The sequence below is a fragment of the Patella vulgata genome, chromosome 2 (assembly GCF_932274485.2).
Source record: "Patella vulgata chromosome 2, xgPatVulg1.2, whole genome shotgun sequence".
NCBI lineage: Eukaryota > Metazoa > Mollusca > Gastropoda > Patellidae > Patella > Patella vulgata.
Window position 1 is genome coordinate 81952468 of NC_065880.2, and position 20657 is coordinate 81973124.

General features: G+C 37.1%; 1 protein-coding gene across 2 annotated transcripts; it reads right to left on the reverse strand.

The window, feature by feature from the left end:
- Positions 1-2063: 2063 nt before the first annotated feature.
- Positions 2064-18823, reverse strand: LOC126810373 (reticulocyte-binding protein homolog 2b). 2 transcript variants are annotated; one of them, XM_050535399.2, is made up of 9 exons: positions 18724-18823; positions 15325-15438; positions 12584-12751; positions 12027-12146; positions 8747-10186; positions 7000-7284; positions 5323-5385; positions 3555-4709; positions 2064-3064 (listed from the first exon to the last, which is right to left on the reverse strand). In XM_050535399.2, the coding sequence occupies exons 2-8, from the start codon at positions 15416-15418 to the stop codon at positions 4063-4065; spliced, it is 2817 nt and encodes a 938-aa protein (XP_050391356.2). In that variant the 5' UTR covers positions 15419-15438; positions 18724-18823; the 3' UTR covers positions 2064-3064; positions 3555-4062. The 2 variants fall into 2 exon arrangements, with proteins under 2 accessions (XP_050391356.2, XP_055954409.1); XM_056098434.1 differs by lacking the exon at positions 18724-18823 and having other exon boundaries at positions 15325-16525.
- Between the last annotated feature and the right edge of the window lie 1834 nt (positions 18824-20657).

The following is a 20657-nucleotide window of genomic DNA, read 5'->3' on the forward strand; positions in this document are numbered from 1 at the left end:
ATGAGAACTTGACTTTCGCATAACGGCACTGATGAATGGCGATATGTTGGACCTCTGCCTCACCGCTGGACAAATGTTAGGAGCTCTTTCACTGGATTCCGGGACAAAGAGGTCCTTCTATAAATCTGGGCCTTTTCTTGGATTAGGGGCCCGTCTATTGGACTCGGAGGGTCAATGCCACAGAGGGTCTATTTTAAATTTTCTCCCTGAATTCAGCGTTTTCTTTCGTGTTTATTTTTTTGGCGATTTTAGTTGTATTTTCTTGGACTTGCACTGAAATCAGAGAGGCCCTTTTCTGATTCAGGAGCCTTCCTTCGACCTCAAGGGATCCATATCAATTTTGACGCCGAATTCAGTGTTTTCTTTCAGTTTTATATTTGGCGATTTTCAATTTTATTTTCTGGTCGGTGGGTAGCGCTTCTGCTATAATGTGGTCGTATATTGTCGTCGCCCCCCGTCCGTCCACAATTGCTTGTGGACGCTCTAGAGGCTAAAGTTAATATCTGATTGACTTTAAATTTATACACAGTGTTTAAGGTCACGAGATGAAGAAGCCTATTGGTTTTCAGCAATTTCCGATAATTACTGCCATTTAATATCTGTATTGTGGATGCTCTATAGGCCAAAGTTATTATCCGATTAACTTTAAATTTATACAGTGTTTAAGGTCATGCGATGAAGAATCCTATTATTTTCAGCAATAATTATTGTCGGAGTTATGTCCCTTGACCATTTCAAAATATCTTATGGATGCTCTAAGAGGCTAAAGTTATCATCCGATTGACTTCAGATTGATACAGAGTTTAAGGTCATGAGACAAACAAGTATATTGATTTCAATGAATTTTGATAACTTGAACAGCTAAATCCATGATATTAAATGTTTCATATACTAAACGTTAGCATGGGGCAGAACTAAAAGCCAAACAAATTCTAATGATTCTCTGATAATTACTTAATGAGTTGGTACTCTTAATCAGATTTTAGTGTATTATGAATTTTTCATTACCAAACGAAAGTAAAAATATGCGACTACTGTTGTTGACTGCCCGGACGATTTAGCTGCTGTGGGTGTGTTTCATTGCCTGGCAACCTATCTTTGATGCAGCGTGGACATACCCAGTGTTTATTGAACCCACGAACCCCTGCCTAGAATCCAAGTGCTAGGAAATTTGTGACATGGTTTAACTTAACTCAATAAGCCAACATAAAAAGTTGAACTTTGGCATGTTTAAAACTTATGCCTCTATAGCTTCGGTAAAATAAAGATCTTCGAGCCACCAAAGCCAGTTTAGAAGTTAATGTGCGCGCAGTGAGTCTACCCTATTCCCCCCCCCACCCATATTTCAAGAGTTTTTACGGTAATTTATCTCGAAAATGCAACAGAGGAGTCTTCCGGAAGTTTGCAATCTAGTAGTTTATGCTCATCTTCGAACTCCATCAAGGCCTTGACCCAATCAACACCTACACCAAGTTTGAACGTTCTAGCTCAATTAGGAGAGTTATTGTGTTCCATAATCTTGGCCAATCAAATTGCTTATCGCTCTGCTTACCCTGAGCAGAAAATGCTCATTATCGAACTTAGTCAAGGTATTGATGTAATGAAACTATACACCAAGTTTCATCTCTCTCACTTAATTAAAACCAAAGTTATCGTGTCCCAAAGCATCAATCAATCAAATTGCTTATCTCCACTTACCCTAAGCGGAATATGCTCATCTTCGAACTCCATCAAGTTATTGACCTAATAAACACTTACACCAAGTTTGAACATTCTAGCTCAATTAGAAAGAGTTATTGTGACCCCAAAAGTGTGACAGACGGATGGACGGACAGATAAATATATTAAGGTTTTTATTGGCGCTAGGAATATTTTTGCTAACTTAACTTTGAATCCAGGTGCTGACCAGGTGAGAGATTCACTTCGGTGATGTTTTTCAATATTTTGCCTATTGCGGACCTTTCTCCGACCAATATGTTTTAGCAAAGTGACCTCGAGTTACTCCATATCACGTTGTGCACTATGTGTCTTTCAAACTCACATGGTATCTGAACGTAAAGGCATGGCAGGGTCTCTTTTATAGGAATCATATTGACATTAGCCTTGAAGTCTATCACGCTCAGATCAGGTTATTTAAAACACTGGATCTGTCCAATTACTGATATGATTGGATGGTTACAGTGTATGATGATGCAATTAGTAAATTTCTAATCACGCGTATTTTACACAATAAAAATGAAATAAAATTTAACGTCCTACTGTTCTGCTCTGAACTAATGAAGATGGGCATACGCCATACAGTGTGCTATGAGGGAAATTTGGCCTGGACAGCAGCACTACAGTCTACTCTTATATCGAATTCCAACTGTCAACTTTCACAACCATCCATCCCACAGTTATGTCCCTTTTTCAGAAAACCATGTGAATGTGACAGTGGATATGGTTTTGAATGGATTTGTTCATATCTGGTTTGAAGCCTTGGGGTAAAATGAAATGACAATATTCAGTTTTGCAACATTCTGTTCCTGAGTCACCCGTCTTTTCACTGTTCTATCCACTGTTTTATCTGCACAGCAGTGTTTTTTGTCCCACCCAAATGTGTAGACTGTTCCTTTGCACTGGAATCGAACTCTCAACCTCCTTGTAAGTCAACCAAGGTTCCCGGATAAATTTAAGTAAAACATTTTGTACGAGTGTTATCGAAACTAGAAAATCACAGTTATACACTAAATCAAAACCCAATAAGAATACCATGGCTAATCTTCTCCTGTGCGGCTGACAAGTAGATTGGATTGGATGAAAAACCGAGGTCTAGTCGTGAACACTGTAGCAAGCATGTAAAAAGACTGCTAACAGTGATTTACCAACAAACATAATATAATGTTTATTTCTATGGTTTTATGGGCAATGCGAGGTAGAAGAATTTTGCCCAGACAGCGGCCTTTCCATGAACCTCTTTCTTGATTTCCAACAGATAATGGCACTCTTAGGTGCCCACTAATATGTACACAGATGGATTTCAGATTTCATTATATATTATTATTTGTGTTTGAATACAGCAGCTCTGAAAAACATAAGCAAAACATAGGTTATCAAGGTATTGTTTATACAATTTTTAACATTATCCCCATTTTTTTTATAGATATATTTAGTAGTGTTTTAATACATAGAAACTATCAATTTAACTGTATGTATTGTATTTTAAGCTTAAATTCTTAGAAATTGTATTTTTTTTCACAGTGCCAGTTGGTCAAATGGACTAAATTCTACTTCTATTATCATCCAGAAAGGATAACTCTATTTTTACAAATCACATTTTTATTTTTTTAATATTTCTAAATAAAATCATAAATAATGAATCTATGTCAAGATAGACAGAATTAACTTCCATGTGATCACTGGTAAACAACAACAAATATAAACAAAGAAATCTGGAGAGATATATTCTAGAAATCAAATAGGCTTTAATCATTTAATGATATTGGATATTTTTAACTCTCATGAGAAAAGTGGAAGTCAATTTATAAAATCAAAAATAATTCAATTTTTCTTACCTTCTATAGTAAATATATTATTTTCTGAATTATGTGGGGTATTCAGTTTGAACGGCTGTAGATAAATTTAGTTTTACATCCATACTGGCCGGTTGTCTTCTATTATTACAGGTTCAACATCATTTCAAATATTATTCTATTCCTCTCCAATCATATCTCTTGGTTAATGTAATTCACTGTGTTATTATTTAAAAGAATGTTGTATTAAAGTTGACTTTCCTGACCAACAAAACATCACATCAGTTGATTTTCTATTCATGTTATTCAACCTGGTAATAATACTTTCAATTTGTTTATAGATTTAATGTGACCTACTGAATTGTAATCACGTTTTACTAGTTTTAATGGCAGGTAGGTGGCCTGTCTATGTACAGAATGTTGTTGATATTGACAAAAAATGATTTATAATAAATTTACATCAAAATAAAACAAAACATTTTCATTTAGTCCTAACATACTTATTAACTACAAAAATAAAGATGTTGTATGATTATTTATATTCTATTTATCAAAGGCCTATTTCGCGTAAAAATGATTCACATTCTGTTTTACCAAACATACGAGCCCAGTCTAATAAATTACCATCATCACTCTTGACATCTAACATCGCACCAGCAGAAGAGAGTAATTTTACTTTCTCTACTGGGTTTATTTCAGACCTAACACAATAAAATACTGGCGTCCTATTACCACCATCCCTACCATCTTTATCAAGCCCTACTTCTAGCAAATATTCTAGACAGTCTGTTGTACTAAACTGACATGCATAGTGTAATATATTACGACCATCATAACGAGTTTTAACATCTAACCTGGCACCAGAAGAGTAAAGTAACTTTACCTTCTCTAATGGTTTTATTTTAGAATGAACACAGTAAAATACTGGTGTTAGACCCAGATCGTCAGGATTATTTAAATCTATGTTTTTATTTATTAAACTGTTGACTTCATCAAGTGTACCATATCGACAAGTATCATATATTGATTTTGTGTTAATTATATTTTTGTCAGTTGTTTTATTAGATTTAGTTGTTATTGCATCCTGAGTAGTATTATTATTTTCATACATAACAAATGGTTGGTGTAATACAGGAGTTATTGATGTGGTGGCCATATTATTGTTTTGTACAGATGTCTGGTTATAATTTACATCATCTGAAATTATATAATATTCATACTAGTTGATTACCTGTTCGTATATACCGTTCTGGTGGTGGTTAAAAACCCTGGCCATCTTTAAACTAGGTTATCATTGTTGTCTGAACGTACAAGTGGAGTAAATAATCCAGTTTGGATGGCCGAATGGTTAGCGTGTGCGCGCTGTATCATAAGGTCTGTCATTGAATCGACTGGCAGGGTTTCGATTCCCCGGTTGTATGTAACAAGTAGGGTGGCCTGTCCAACCTTGTGGGATTTTTCCAGGTCCTCCGGTTTCCTACCACTGCTTAAGACCCCTACGTGCAAATGAATTATTAAAATAAAATTGAACCATATGTTAGTCCTGAAATGACCTAGTTTGTGTTGAGTGGACGTTAAACACCATTTCTCTCTCTTTTCCCATCTGAATTGACTTCAGTTAGCTTTGTGCCTGGCGCCTGCACATTTCCGTATTTTACTATTGTGGTTTCGAATAGAAAAACAACCTGTCAAAGCTAACACTTAAGTCTGTGTGAAAGATATACAACCCTGGCTTAAAAACACCCCGACTAGAAAATTGCTTGCCATTTTTTCAATTGGTCATTAAAATGGCTAAATCGTAATGATATACCTGGAATTGTCAACCCTCTGCTTTCTTCATCTATTGGTAAGTGATCATCTGTATCATCAGTATCTGTAATAGAAAGATATATATTAGTAAAGTGCAGAAGAACCATACCATATAAACAAAGATAGGTTGCCAGACAATGAAACATACACACACAGCAGCTGAGTTGTCTTTACAGTCAACACAGGTTGTCGCATATTTTGTGTCGGTAATTAAAACATTTTCAACCCACTAAAATTCGATTTAGAGCAATAAAACAACCCATTAAGCTATTATAAGAAATCATCGGAAATTTTATTTCACTGATCAAATGGACATGGGTTACCATAAGCATATTACAGACAAAAGAAATGAAATGAAATGGGGTTTAACGTCCTACTGTTCTGCTCCTATGCTAGGCTAATGAAGACGGGCATACGCCATACAGTGTGCTATGAGGGAAATTTTGCCCGGGCAGCGGCACTATCGCCTACTCTTATTTCGAATTCCAACTGCCAAGGGATCTTTTACGTGCATTCCAATGTATACACGGTACCTCGGTTTTTTCGTGTCATCCGAAGGACTAGGCAGCTGTCCTTGTACAGACAAAAGAGAATTGTCATCTTTATAAAATTGTTTAATTAGTTAATACTCAGACAATATTGTCGAAAAGTTTGAATTTTAGTGTAGGTTTCTTATTTAGCATCTTTCTTAATAGTGAAAGAAATAAAACGTTTTGTTGTAAAGCTGTATGACGCCATGACGTCTTAGTTTTTATGGTGTCATAGTTGGGACCCAAAATGACATCTGGAAACGAGTTGTCATAACTTTCCCTATAAAGGGCTTTGAAAAAATCTAGACTATGGTGTATTACGTCACATGGTACAATATCTAGACTAGTATGTATTACATCACGTGATACAATATCTGGACTATGGTGTATTACGTCACGTGGTACAATATCTAGACTAGGATGTATTACATCACGTGATACAATATCTAGACTGTGTGTATTACATCACATGGTACAATATCTAGACTGTGTGTATTACATCACGTGATACAATATCTAGACTAGGATGTATTACATCACGTGATACAATATCTGGACTATGGTGTATTACGTCACGTGGTACAATATCTAGACTAGGATGTATTACATCACGTGATACAATATCTGGTCTATGGTGTATTACATCACATGGTACAATATCTAGACTGTGTGTATTACATCACGTGATACAATATCTAGACTGTGTGTATTACATCACGTGATACAATATCTGGACTATGGTGTATAACATCACATGGTAAAATATCTAGACTGTGTGTATTACATCACGTGGTACAATATCTAGACTAGGATGTATTACATCACGTGATACAATATCTGGACTATGGTGTATTATGTCACGTGGTACAATATCTAGACTATGGTGTATTACGTCACATGGTACAATATCTAGACTATGATGTATTGTGTCACATGGTACAATATCTAGACTACCGTGTATTACGTCACGTGATATAAATGTAGACTATGATGTATTACATCATGTGGTATAAATGTAGACTATGATGTATTGTGTCACGTGGTACAATATCTAGACTATGATGTATTGTGTCACGTGGTATAATATCCAGACTATAATATATTGTGTCACATGGTATAATATCTAGACTATGAAGTATACTACTTACCTTCTAAGAAATCATCTACCAATTCATTGTATCCCATTTCTCTCAAGCATTCCTTAAACTTATTAAACACAACTTCCTCCCGTTCACAAAGAACATCTATCAGAGACGATATCCCTACTTCTGGATTGTTCTCGCTAATGACTTTTTGAATTGCCTTTGCTTCAAATGCTTGTAATGCCCACTTTTCACGTAATCTTGCAATAAGATCTTGTATATGGTCAGCCAGCACAGACATAAATTTCCGTCTGTTTCCATTGAGCTTTTGTTTATATTTAGCATCATAATCTGAAAGGAATAAAAAGATAGGTTGTCAGGAAACTAAACATATGCCTAGAAAAGTTAACAATTACTCGATCTGATTTCAATAAGTTGCAAAAAATGTATCTTCGATGCTGCAGTATGTACAGCAATGAAATGAAATGAAATGAATGGAGTTTAACGTCCTACTGTTCTGCTCCTAAACTGGGCTAATGAAGACGGACATACGCCATACAGTGTGCTATGAGGGAAATTTTGCCCGGGCAGTGGCACTTCAGCCTACTCTTATATCGAATTCCAACTGGGATCTTTTACGTGCACGCCAATGTGTACACGGGACCTCGGTTTTTTTTTTGTCCTTTCCGAACGACTAGACAGCTGTCCTTGTCAGGCCCTCCGTCCTGCATCACTGACAAGGGGAAACCACGTCGGAAAATATGGATGAACTTTCTCGGCCAATGCAGGTATCGAACACCCGTCCTCCAGGCTACAAGCCAGCATCTTACCCACTGATGTTTGTAGAGCAGGCCTGGGTTAATTCTGATTTCAGTGGAAAGGTAAAGTAATCATTACACAAGTTTGAAGTATTAGACATCTAATGGATAATACGACATTTCAAATTGCTAAAATGAAATTAGTTTTTTCTTTCTAAAAGCCTTATATTTCTATATACTTTTACCTGAGAGCAGAATCATTTATATACATGTATAATACTCTTCAAAAAAAGTAGGGGATATGGAAATGGAAATACCTATGCAGGTTGTGATATGATAAATAGTCATGGACACTTGACATGCTTTGAGAGTATGTTCACAGATTAAGAACTTATCACCCCAACAGAACCACTGAGCTGCACATGCGACACGTGGGAGGGGTTCATTGTCAAATTTGACACTGCAAGGAAGGGTTGATGAAAATTGCTGCATGCTGTTTTATCTATCCATGTTTGCTTTCCTGTCAATTCTTGCATAAGATTTTCTGTTTAGCTTATCTTTGCTTTAGTGTGTTACGTTTAATTTGATCGGAGGACGTTTACGTCAACGGACAACACTGCAAGAATTGGCCGTGGCACTGCAAGAGGGATTGTCCCAAATCGTGATTGGACGGTTGATTAGGAGCATTCCACGACGAATTGCTGAATGTCTGAGGATTGGTGGAGCAATTACTCATTATTAAGACAAAAATCAAAAACGTCCATTTTCACTTTTGACAGTGTATATCTTTGCGAGTGAAATGGGGCCGTCAGATAAGCCGCCTATAAGAACTGTTTATGTTCATGTGTAGGCAATTGGCCTGTTATTAACATACACTGGTTATCTCTAATAAAAACAGCAGTGCATTTCCACAGTTTTGTATTGTTTCTGAATATCCCCTACTTTTTTTGAAGAGTATATTTTCTCGCTAGCACCTAATCAATTAATCAACCAGTTGTCTTTTTAACTTAGTTTGTGGCTTTCAGAATGAATGCCTATCCTGCTTTCAAACTTACCTTGTGTTGTGTTGTTGGTTTCCTTGGTAGTTCCACTCTTTAAATGGTTAATAACAATGATGTAGGCCTTGTTATTGTTGTTTGTTTTATTTAATTTATCCATAAGTGTATCCATTGAGGATGACGATTCTGATGAAACTATATCCTCTTTATCTTTTTCATTCAAACAGCCATCTTGTAAAAGAAGACTACATAGTTTCACAAAATCTACATTTTGAATATTTACTGTTTGTCTTAATTTTTCCAATTCGGCGATTTGTTGTTGTGAATCCGTCGCCGTCTTCAAATCTATCTCTTGTCCAGATGGATTAGATAGAGTTTCAAAACCTACACTTTGAATATCTACTGTTTGTTTTGATTTTTCCATTTCGGCGATTTGTGGTTGTGGATTTGTCACAGAGTTGACATCTGTCTCTTGATCCGATGGACTTTTCTTGTTATGTTCTTCCAACAATGTTTGGTTTTGGAGATTCAGTGCTTTATTCTCTTTTTCCATATTTTGTAACTTGTTATTCATTTCGTCAAATTCTTTCTCTCGCTCTTTAAATTCTTTTTCTCTTGCAGCAAATTCTCTCACCATAATTTGGAACTTATTATTAGTCGCTTCTAGCTCATTTTCTCTTTCCGTAAATTCGCTCTCGCGCTGTTTAAGTTGTTCTTCCTTCAGCTTGAGTTGTTGCTTAAGTTCTCTTTCTTGTTCTTCTTTCAGCTTGAAATGTTGTTTGAGTTCTCTTTCTTTCTGGTGGAGTTGTTGTTTGAGTTCCCGCTCTACTTTAGTTTTCTCATCTTCTTTCTGCTGGAGCTTGTCTTCGTATAATTTCTTAGCTTCCTCAAACATTGCATCTCTGTAGTGTTTGCCATTATTGTTTCTTTTTGTTTTCAGCAAGAGACTTAAAATACCATTAACATCATCAGGCCGTGGGTTTTTGTTGTCGATAAGAGAATATCGATTCCCACAGTAACCTTCCAAAAATTCTTTAAATTCTGGTTTAACATCTTCCAAATATTCATCAAATGTTCCATCCAGTGCATCTTTTTTTGTAAAAATAATCACTCCAAACTTTTCTAGGCATTCCCCAAATAATTCCTTGTATTTTTCCACAGTTTCCATGACATGTCCATCAATCCTATCTATTGGTAAAATAAACGAAAATATATGGGGTCCTGGTGCCAGATGAATCATACATTTTGCAAGTTCATTTTTAACGTTTTGGTGTGAAATTTTGGTATCTAATAATCCTGGGGTATCAAGTATTTTGAAAAGATACTTGTCACCGTCTACCTCTCTGACACAATGTTTACATGAATTACAGCTTGTAACCGAGGCAGCGCTTGACTTAGATAAAAATCTAGTATCTAGTGATAAATCCAACAAACTATTCCCCAGGGCACTTTTACCAACACCAGTTTTTCCAATTAATATCAACCGCACTTCCGCTTCTGAAATTGAGAACAAAAATCATAGGCATTTTGAGATTGCCTAAAGAGGGTAGGCAGACCAAACTTTGGTAGGGTATGGGGGTGGGTGAGGGGCGGGTCGATCTGAGGTATAGCTGATCCATGGCATACCATTCCTTGACACTTGGTTGAGGGATTATGATTAAGTCCTAAAACTCAGAAGATGAATTAGTAAATTGTTTCCATGGCATTTAGTAATTGAACTAGAGTATACAGGTCACAGGTCACAATTCTATGGAATACAAGTACATGTACTGCTTATTACTGACCAGAGAAGCCTAGTCGAAACGTCGCTCAGTAATTGTATTTCATAGAATTGTCACCTGTATATGAACATAGTAACAACTTGGTTGAAACAAGGGAGGGGTATCCGGAAAAGATTGGACAATATCAGCATATGGGCAATGGGAATATGGTAACATTGATGCAGGCATTTCTTTGAGTATTTGAGGTAACTCTTTCAAAATTTGAGGAAACTTTTTCAGAAAGGAAGGGACAAACCCCTATATCTTGGTTGGAACTCTCATCAGATTCAAGCATTATCAATCCTTTCTGGCTTCTTTTGTTTTATTTATGAGGGCAGGGAAGCAGCTTGCAAAAACTTATTATTCACACAAATAAGATGTTTAAGTGTTATATTCATATCATTTATGGGGGATCACGATGGCTAAGTGGGTAAGACGCTGGCTCGCTAGCCTGGAGATCGGGTGTTCTATCCCTGCATTGAGCGAGAGAAAGTTCATCCAGATTTTCCGGCGTGGTTTCCCCTTGTCAGTGATGCAGGACAGAGGGCCTGACAAGGACAGCTGTCTAAGTCATTCGGATGGAACGAAAAACCGGGGTCCCGTGTACATATTGGCGTGCACGTAAAAGATCCCTTGGCAGTTGAAATTCGATATGAGTAGGCCGTAGTGCCGTTGCCCGGGCAAAATTTCCCTCATAGCACACTGTATGGCGTATGCCCGTTTTCATTAGCCCAGTTTAGGAGCAGAACAGTAGGACGTTAAACCCCATTTCATTTCATTTATTTAAAGGAACAAATCAGTTCTTAGTAGGCAATACAAAAATGGTAATAAACTGTCCATTTCCTGCAAAAAATCACTGGACTAATGAAGACAGCTAGTAATTCGACATTAACTCAATAAATAGCTAAAAATATGATTACGAGAGAGAGAGAGAGAGAAATGGGGTTTAACGTCCACTCGACACAAACTAGGTCATTTCGGGACTAACATATGGTTTTAATTTTATTTCAATAATTCGCTTGCGCGTAGGGGTCTTTAGCAGTGGGAGGAAACTGGAGGACCCGGAGAAAACCCACGAGGTTGGACAGGCGACCCTACTCCTTGTCACGTACAACCGGGGATTCGAAACCACGCCAGTTGACTCAATGACAGACTTTATGATACAGCGCGCGCACACTAACCATTCAGCCATCCAACCCCCAAAAATATGATTACATTAACATGTGGGTGTATTAAAATAAAGGCCTATATTAACAACATGTGGGTGTATTAAAATCAAAATCTATATTTACATGTGGGTGTATTAAAATACATGTGGTAAGAAACAAATCCATTTATATTCATAACATGTAGAACAATAGGAGTTTGACTATTAGTTTTAGTTTTTAATTTGGAAAGACTTTTACCAAGAATCCCACATAACGGGAAGCTGTTGATTTAAGGTTAATTTTAAAATTATTCATTTCAGAATCTTGAGCTATCTGTAATCAATAAGTATTGAAGTAGGATCAGTTTGGAAATAGAAAACAAAGTTTCTAAACAAATGCTTTCTTAGAACAAAATAATACTGAACTTACTGACAATTTCTAGATTAGCTGGAAGTGAATCACTCATTCCGTCATTTACTGTAACTGTTAGAGTCACACAATTACACGTAAACACAGAATCTGACGTAACATGCACACGTAATTCATCATCTACAATGTAAAATATAGATCTAAATATAGTAACAAATATCTATCAATCACTCTAGTAACGTTTGATTATAGGACAGAAACAGCTAAATTGTACCAAATAAGACGCCAGATATCAATCCAATATACATCCATTGAACATAAATCAAGAAATGTATATCTGCTTCTTACAGCATATATCTATTCCAATTATATCTATGAGTGTCATTAAGTCTAGAAAACCAAGTTGATAAGTTGAAAGTTTACAGTTCTAATACCCAGTGAACAGTAGCATCAAAACACAAATAATTACTTATTTCTGCCTTCTTTTATTCAAACAAACATTAAGAGCTCTGCAAGAAATTAGGCACACTTGTTTTACATTTCCAATTCCATAGAAGTGCACATATTCCATGTCCCTCATTTAGACAATCTTTCAAAATATTGAATTGTATACATACATTCAGGATGGAGAGTGAAATATTGTTCAGCTTCTTCAGGATCCCAGCTCCATTTAAATTTGAGTGGTTGATTATTGGATGTTTCACCAGTTACAGTAAATATAAGTCCTTTACGTTCCTCTATGGCTACAGCATCCGGTAAATTGGTGATTTTACATGTTGTATTTACTGTAATATATAAATATTTAGAGAGAGAGAGAGAGAGAGAGAGAGAGAGAGCGAGCGGGAGGGATTAACATCCACTCGACAAACTAGGTCATTTCGGAACTAACATATGGCTCAATCTTATTTCAATAATTTGCATGCGCGTAGGGGCCTTTAGCAGTGGGAGAAAACTGGAGGACCCGGAGAAAACCCACGAGGTTGGACAGACGATCCTACTCCTTGTCACATACAACCGGGAATCGAAACCAAGTCAGTTTACTCAATAACAGATCTTACAAGGTTCCCGTGGCTTCGTCAAACATTTTTTCAAGGATAATTATACGTCAAATTCAAGGATTTTCAAGGACATTTTTTTAGCCTGAAGTTACAATTTTTCATCTTAAAAATAACCAAAACATTACCAACTATCGTTATAAAACTTCTAATCTAAACGGGATTTTCATATCAACTTACTATTATTACCAATTTGAAACAAAATTAAGGATCTCAACTGAAATTCAAGGATATTTTCCCATTTCCGCGAAATTCAAGGATATTCAAGACCTTGAAAATGAAATTTTAAATTTAAGGATATTCAAGGATTTTCAAGGGCCGCGGGAACCCTGTCTTATGATACAGTGTGCACAAGCTAGTCTTTCGGTCATCCAACGCCCCTATAAATGTTTAGATAACCCATCAAACTAGTACATAACATATTCAGTTAGTAAATAAATTATACTGGTTGCATGGAAGTTTTATACTTTGTTTTTCGCTGGTCCCATTTACAGTGACGATAGTAGGCATATTTTTAACCTAAACCCAATGATATTTGCTTCCATATGACTTATTTTAAAGATATATTAGTTTAATTGGTCCATTGGATGTTTCTTAAGTGTCCATCACGTGTTCAATCCAATCGCTATGCTAGGTTCCCACTGTTGTGCGATGTGTTACGATCGGATTGTCCCTATCGAGTCCACGATCTGGTAGGCGTAGATACGTTTCGATACAATCAACACATGTATGATAAGACCGGATAGGATCACCATGATTAAAACCACGGTTTCAATCGAAGCACAAACCCTGATACTGGGAACCTAGCATTAACACAGGGCTAAAAACACCCCGAAAATACGTATATATCTAATTAACATTACTAAGGCGGTGTTGAATTGATTCCTTGTTTCTCCTGCCACCACTTTGGCAATCATGTGCGGTAGTGCGGTAAACACAACACAAAGTGGGTTTCAAAACACAAAGTGGTCTGGCATAATACCTATATAGTCTGAGGGTTGTGTACCATTTTTAATAATATTATAAATAATCTAGTTATATTATTGGTTAGAATAAAAACACAGATAATATTTATTTAATTAAATAAATTTAATAACAAGCTAAAATTTGGTAACAAATTTGGCTTCTTTGATTAACTTTTTAAAAAATGAAATAACCATATTTTGATATAAATTTTCCGTATTCTTGTGTTACAAAATACAATACAATGGAAACATTCCAGTTAGACGAAATTTGATTCGCTTGTTGAGTTATAGATGGTTTCGACAATATCATCGAACGTGAAAGTGCTGGGAATACACACCAAAGACGAAATTTGATTCGCTTGTTGAGTTGTAGATGGTTTCGACAATATCATCGAACGTGAAAGTGCTGGGAATACACACCAAAGTCGAGTCGAGATAAGTAAATTCGCGTACCGGTCGGCCTAATTTATTGATGTTCAAGGAAATAATAGTGGTCCCGTTCGTTTGTTAATTTATTGATGTTCAAGGAAATAATACTAATAATAGTGGTCCCGTTCGTTCGTTAAACTCCGGAAACGAACTAACGGGACCACTATTTTTTCCTTGAACATCAATAAATTAGGCCGACCGGTACGCGAATTTACCTATGTCCCGGCATAGCTCACCATTTTGTAAGCGTGCGTTATTTATTACACAAGATATGATTGGGTAATACTTGAATAATAATGACGCGTTATAATTTTAGCCAATGAAAAAATTGATTATTCAGGTTCCCGGTTGAATATTGGCGACTGTCTTACAGTTTATAATATGCTTTCTCATTAGCCGAAATGACTGCTACACGCGCCATTTTGCGGAATTCATCCAATCATATACAGTGTAACTTATTCCATAGTATGCGGGCCCCTACATTTGTATTATCTACCGGATCCATTCACTTGATTTGATATTTGTTTATTCGGTGCAATGCCTATTTTCTGTCTTGTCCGCAGGTTTATCTTGTAGATTTTTCTTTTGCGTGTAGTGCGGCCCCCCCCTGCACTCACTTATTTAGTTCGTAACGAGGAATAAACAACGAGAATTGACTTCTGATGTTTGGTAGAATTTTTTTTAGATGTTATTAACGTAATTTTTTGAATATTTTTTTTTGTGTTAAAAACGTAAGCGCGCGATTTTCGGGGTCCTTGACCTAAGCGCGCGGGCGAGGAGAAACAAGGAATCAATTCAACACGGCCTAAGGGGAGATAATGAGAACCCCTGTTGACTTATTTAGTGCAACGGATTAGAAAGCCATATTTTGTCAATCCAATGAAAAGCATACTGTTCATCAGAACTTACCTTTCTGAAGTATATTCATTTCCGCCATGTCATCGATGGCCATGCGACCTTCTTCACTTGCCTTTTTGCTTGTCGTTTCCTGTGAGTATGCCATATTTATCTGATTATCTGAAACTATACAAAATAATTAGATGCCAACGGGGTCTCTAAAACCGTGCTTCTACGCAAACAAATGAAATGAAATGGAGTTTAACGTCTTACTGTTCTGCTCCTAACCTGGGCTAATGAAGACGGGCATACGCCATACAGTGTGCTATGAGGGAAATTTTGCCCGGACAGCGGCACTACGGCCTACTCTTATATCGAATTCCAACTGCCAATGTGTACACGGGACCTCGGTTTTTCGTCCCATCCGAACGACTAGACAGCTTCCCTTGTCAGCCCCTCCGTCCCTACGCAAACAAACATTTTGCCATGTCCAATCTTCCTATATTTACAAGAGCTGGAACGTGGAAAGACAAAATTGATAGTGCTCATCTTCTGATTGTCAGAATGCTTCACATCAAATATTTCAAAACAGTATTTGGGGTTGGGGTTGTATCTCTGGAGAGAGAGAGAGAGAGAGAAATGGGGTTTAACATCAACTCGACACAAACTAGGTCATTTCGGGACTAACACATGGTTCAATTTTAGTTCAATAATTCGCTTGCGCGTAGGGGTCTTTAGCAGTGGGAGGACCTGGAGAAAACCTACGATGTTGGACAGGCGACCCTACTCCTTGTCACGTACAACCTGGGAATCGAAACCCCGCCAGTTGACTCCATGACAGACCGTATGATACAGCGTTATTTCCCCGCAAGTACCTCCCGTACATATAGCGCTTATATTTCGAGAACTTTTGAGTCAGATTATTTGCATATATTGAGATCGATATCAAAGTATTATATATAATACAGTCGCTAGAAAATGAAAAAGTAATCTAAAATCGCAGATTGAATCACGAATGTCGGCTAAATTTCAGTCATGCAATGGCCTCCTATTTGAATTTCACGCTAAAGTCACGTGGCGTGAAATGTTTTCTCTTCGCGGGAGAATTGTCAAAATCGCATAGACGTTTAGATCTACTAGCCATGGATAAAAATGACGTACGTACCTTGTACAGCCAGTGCAGGTCTCTATAGAGTCGATAATTTTATCAGGTACGCTCATTACAATATACTTTTATTTACCCCAAGCAGTAATTAATAGCCTAATAAACACAGCACCACCATACTACCGGAATTAGAAGTTCCGTTCAAATTCAGCCAATCAATGAGGTCGATTTATACATGGAAGACAGGGGGTTACCTCCCTTCGTGAAAGCATGGACGTATTATAAAGTCCATGCTGAAAGTAAATCTAGCCTTTGTCTGCGATATCACCTCGGTGGAAGCGGACGTTAAATAAAACTAACTCACACACATAAATCTAGCCATTGAGTACATTGATCTAGTATTGGCAGGTAACCATTCTTGGGTTTATTGCTAAATGATAAGGCCAGCCCAATTTTTCGTCAGCGCCACCAACACCGAAAACAACTTTGTATATAAAATTATTTTTATAAAACCAGGGATTATCACGAACTAAATTTTCATCATCCTACTTAGTGCTATGTGGAGACCCAACCTCTCCCCCAAATTCCTAAACCTAACCTACAATCTCACCAACAATCACGTGCCCTAACCTTATTTACATATCAGCGACCTTGACAAAAATTGAGCTGGCCTTAACAAGTAGATTTAGCCCACTCTCCGTGAGAAATTTCCTCCCGTGCAGGAGATCGGGAAAAGGGTCGTGAATCCGTGAGTATCAGGGAAAAAAACAGGTTAGTTGACAAGTCTGTGTGCTTGGCGTTTAGGAATTAAATTGGTTTAAATTAATATTACGAAAACTTATTTTATTAAGATAAATAGAAATTACTGATCGTTTTTAGCTGAAAAGTAGCCGAAAATTGGCCTAATTTAAACGGCGAAATTTGCCAGAACTGCTGGCTTCAAATGACATCCCTGATATAACAAAAAACCCAACAAACCCTCTCATCGTACAACCAAAAAAGTACAATAATAATCTGTTAGAGGCATTTAGTAACTGGATCGAGCAAATACACTTATGGAAAAACAGCTATTAATTTATTTGGTTGAAGGGGATACTGCCACAGCTCCAATGATGACGATAATAATCTTTAATGCCTGTTACATTCTAGTAGCTGTTTTTCCATATAATATGTGCATAGTTTAATACGATACATATTAAACTAGATTTAAAGAAAATATTTTGTGCTGTCGTGTTTGAATGATAATGATAACCTTACCAGAATAACTGTACTTTACACTAATTTTATCGGCTTCTACAGATGATATTTTACATCAGGGGATGAACGAATTAATATTTATACTGCCAGTGATATATAGTATCCTGCGTTCTACGAGACTCGATTACACAGTCTCTAGGTGTGCAATGTTTAAATTCATGTATGAATCACTGATGTCTATAAATTTATGAATATGGAAATAAATGACTTGATAACAAGAGCTATTAAACTGGTTTTCCCCTTACCATTAATAGATATTGAGTCACATGTCACATGTTTCAAGGAGTTTAAAGGGAGTTTCATAGTTAATCCAAATGGCAATTGGTGTGGAATTTACCTGTTTAAAATGTTTATTTTAATAAATAGGCCATGTAGACTATATACCGGTATACTAATACTGACCTATATATATATTACAATATATATTCAATTAACTACCATAATACTGACTCTATATGTTAGTTAAAATATGCGACTGGTATACATAAATCAGTAAGTCAAAGACAGAACCCAACGTGTCATAATCATCTGATAATCTGATAAAAAAATATTGAAGGAGGTTGATCATTTCGATTTTGTTCTAGGAATGATCAAACGAAGTAACAGTTTGTGAGGTTGGCGACATTCGTAGTAGTCCCAATCCTCAGAGAGAGAGAGAGAGAGAGAAAGAGAGAGAGAGTTTCATGTCCACTCGACACAAACAAGGTCATTTCGGGACTAACTTTGGTTCAATTTTATTTTAATAATTCGCTTGCGCGTAGGGGTCTTTAGCAGTTGGAGGACCAGGAGAAAACCCACGAGGTTGGGCAGGCGATTCTATTCAATCCTCAACTACACGGCAGGCTTAAAAATTACAATATTACACACCATTTTGTCTGAGATAGCAACTCACCTTTTACAGTCCTCTATCCTAGAAGCTCACTTTTTTTTTTATTTAAAACGTTTTATTGATCAAGAATTTTAGTCGCTTTAAATGACAAGAAGATATACTTATTGGACGGAAGTAAAACTACTCCACATAAATGTTTATCAAACTGATGGAAATATTCTAATATTTATACGAAATTGTCTTTTTGAAGTCAACACAGCCCTTTATCCTAGAAACTCACCTATTTTATTTTTACTTTTATTCTATGTCCAGTAAAATATTTCGTCCCCTGTTTATTGGCGACTTTGTATAATAATTTCTTCCCTGTTGATGGTTTCGGGTTTGCATGCAAGGGAGATAAATCTTTTTGACAAATCAGGATTTAGACCAGTAATTTTCTGCACGAACATGTCGCAATCATCTGATAAAACTAACAGTGTAAGGACCTCCTTATCCCAGGTTGACGTGACTATGAAGACAGTTAGTAATTTAATGTCCACATTTTGGCCGCGTATCAGAATTATCTATACGACCTAGATCATAGTTCACAAAACCTCTACGTGCATTGATAACTTCGCGCATATGGTACCTTCACAGGGATGAGAACAGTACACCAATCTTAATTCACTTTTCCTTAATATTACGTTTTCATGTATTTGTTGCTTCCTTGTAGTTTTTTATTTACTTATTTAGCCTTTGAGGGCAAAATGAACACAATGATATTATAAAGGGCTAGATTACAGGCAGTCACGTTGCATTTTATTTCACGTGTAAATATTGGAAAACCGTCTTTGTATGTTTTTTTTTTATCATATTCTATTATTAACCATGGTAACATATGGTTCACAATTTATATTCGTTAGTCCATGTTCAGTTTGAGCTCAAAAATGTTGACTGCACTCTAATATGCGCGCTAAATTATATCTATTTTTCATGTATGAACGTAAACTGCATATCTAAGCTTTAAGGCCTAAATCAAACAAGCAAATGATTAGCTCAATTTAGATGTAACTAATTAACATCTAAATGACAATTCGTCAACTACGCCCGCTTATCATGGAATATGTGTCGCTGTAATATTATAGGGTTATTTTAGTTCCAAGAAAGGTGTTCTGTTTAATATAGAAATTCATTACCTACATGATGCGTGACGAGAACTAGGGTAATGAAGTAGCTTGCATTATTCTACTACTTTCTTAGACTAACTCACCAACAGTTATGTCAGCATCCATTGCTGGAAATAGGGTATTATCTTTCAGGCAACTGCTGCACAGATTAGTGCAATTAAATGGAATAGTGTTGACGTTAAACGGTGCCCATAGCCCATACAAAACACTTACCCAAAATGATAATTGTCCCGCCCTAATAGCTGACGCATTTACTTTCTATATAAGAAAGAGTGAGTTTTATTTCACTTCAGACATCATGATGAGAATGTAGAAAAGACATAATCCGTGAGTTCCTGGGGGAACGTCATATACACAGCCGTCTCGGCTGAGATAGAGACAAAATGTGATGTTTAAGCCGTTCGGTTTGAGTTATTAAGGATGTTAAACTGAGACCGTGGATATTTCAATAACTCCTAAAGTATCTCTAATAGATGTTGTAGTTTTCCTGTATTTGTTATATTTGTTACTAGCAGGATACCCGGCTTCGCTCGGGGGTCATAATTTCAAAACCGGAAGTGGTAGACTAACGCCACCTGGCCTATGCTACTCCCCAGTCCGAGCTACCCCTATACCCCAAATTTCAGACTCGGGGCAGACCTAGTGTAGCCGCCAACCCCGAACAGACCGGCTTCGCTCGGGGGTCATAACTCCGAAACCGGAAGTGGTAGACTAACGCCACCTGGCCTATGTTACTCCCCGGTCCGAGCTACCCCTATGCCCCAAATTTCAGACTCGGGGCAGACCTAGTGTAGCCGCCAACCCCGAACAGACCGGCTTCGCTCGGGGGTCATAACTCCAAAACCGGAAGTGGTAGACTAACGCCACCTGGCCTATGTTACTCCTCGGTCCGAGCTACCCCTATACCCCAAATTTCAGACTCGGGGCAGACCTAGTGTAGCCGCCAACCCCGAACAGACCGGCTTCGCTCGGGGGTCATAACTCCGAAACCGGAAGTGGTAGACTAACGCCACCTGGCCTATGTTACTCCTCGGTCCGAGCTACCCCT

What these genes read in the sequence shown, in the direction of transcription:
- LOC126810373 (XM_050535399.2), bottom strand. Translation starts at nt 15,418, where the DNA reads ATGGCATACTCACAGGAAACGACAAGCAAAAAGGCAAGTGAAGAAGGT. An exon ending in AACCAACAACACAACACAAG is followed by an intron (nt 7,285 to 8,746) that starts GTAAGTTTGAAA and finishes TATTCCTTTCAG; the next exon opens with ATTATGATGCTAAATATAAA. An exon ending in GGTAGATGATTTCTTAGAAG is followed by an intron (nt 5,386 to 6,999) that starts GTAAGTAGTATA and finishes TTTCTATTACAG; the next exon opens with ATACTGATGATACAGATGAT.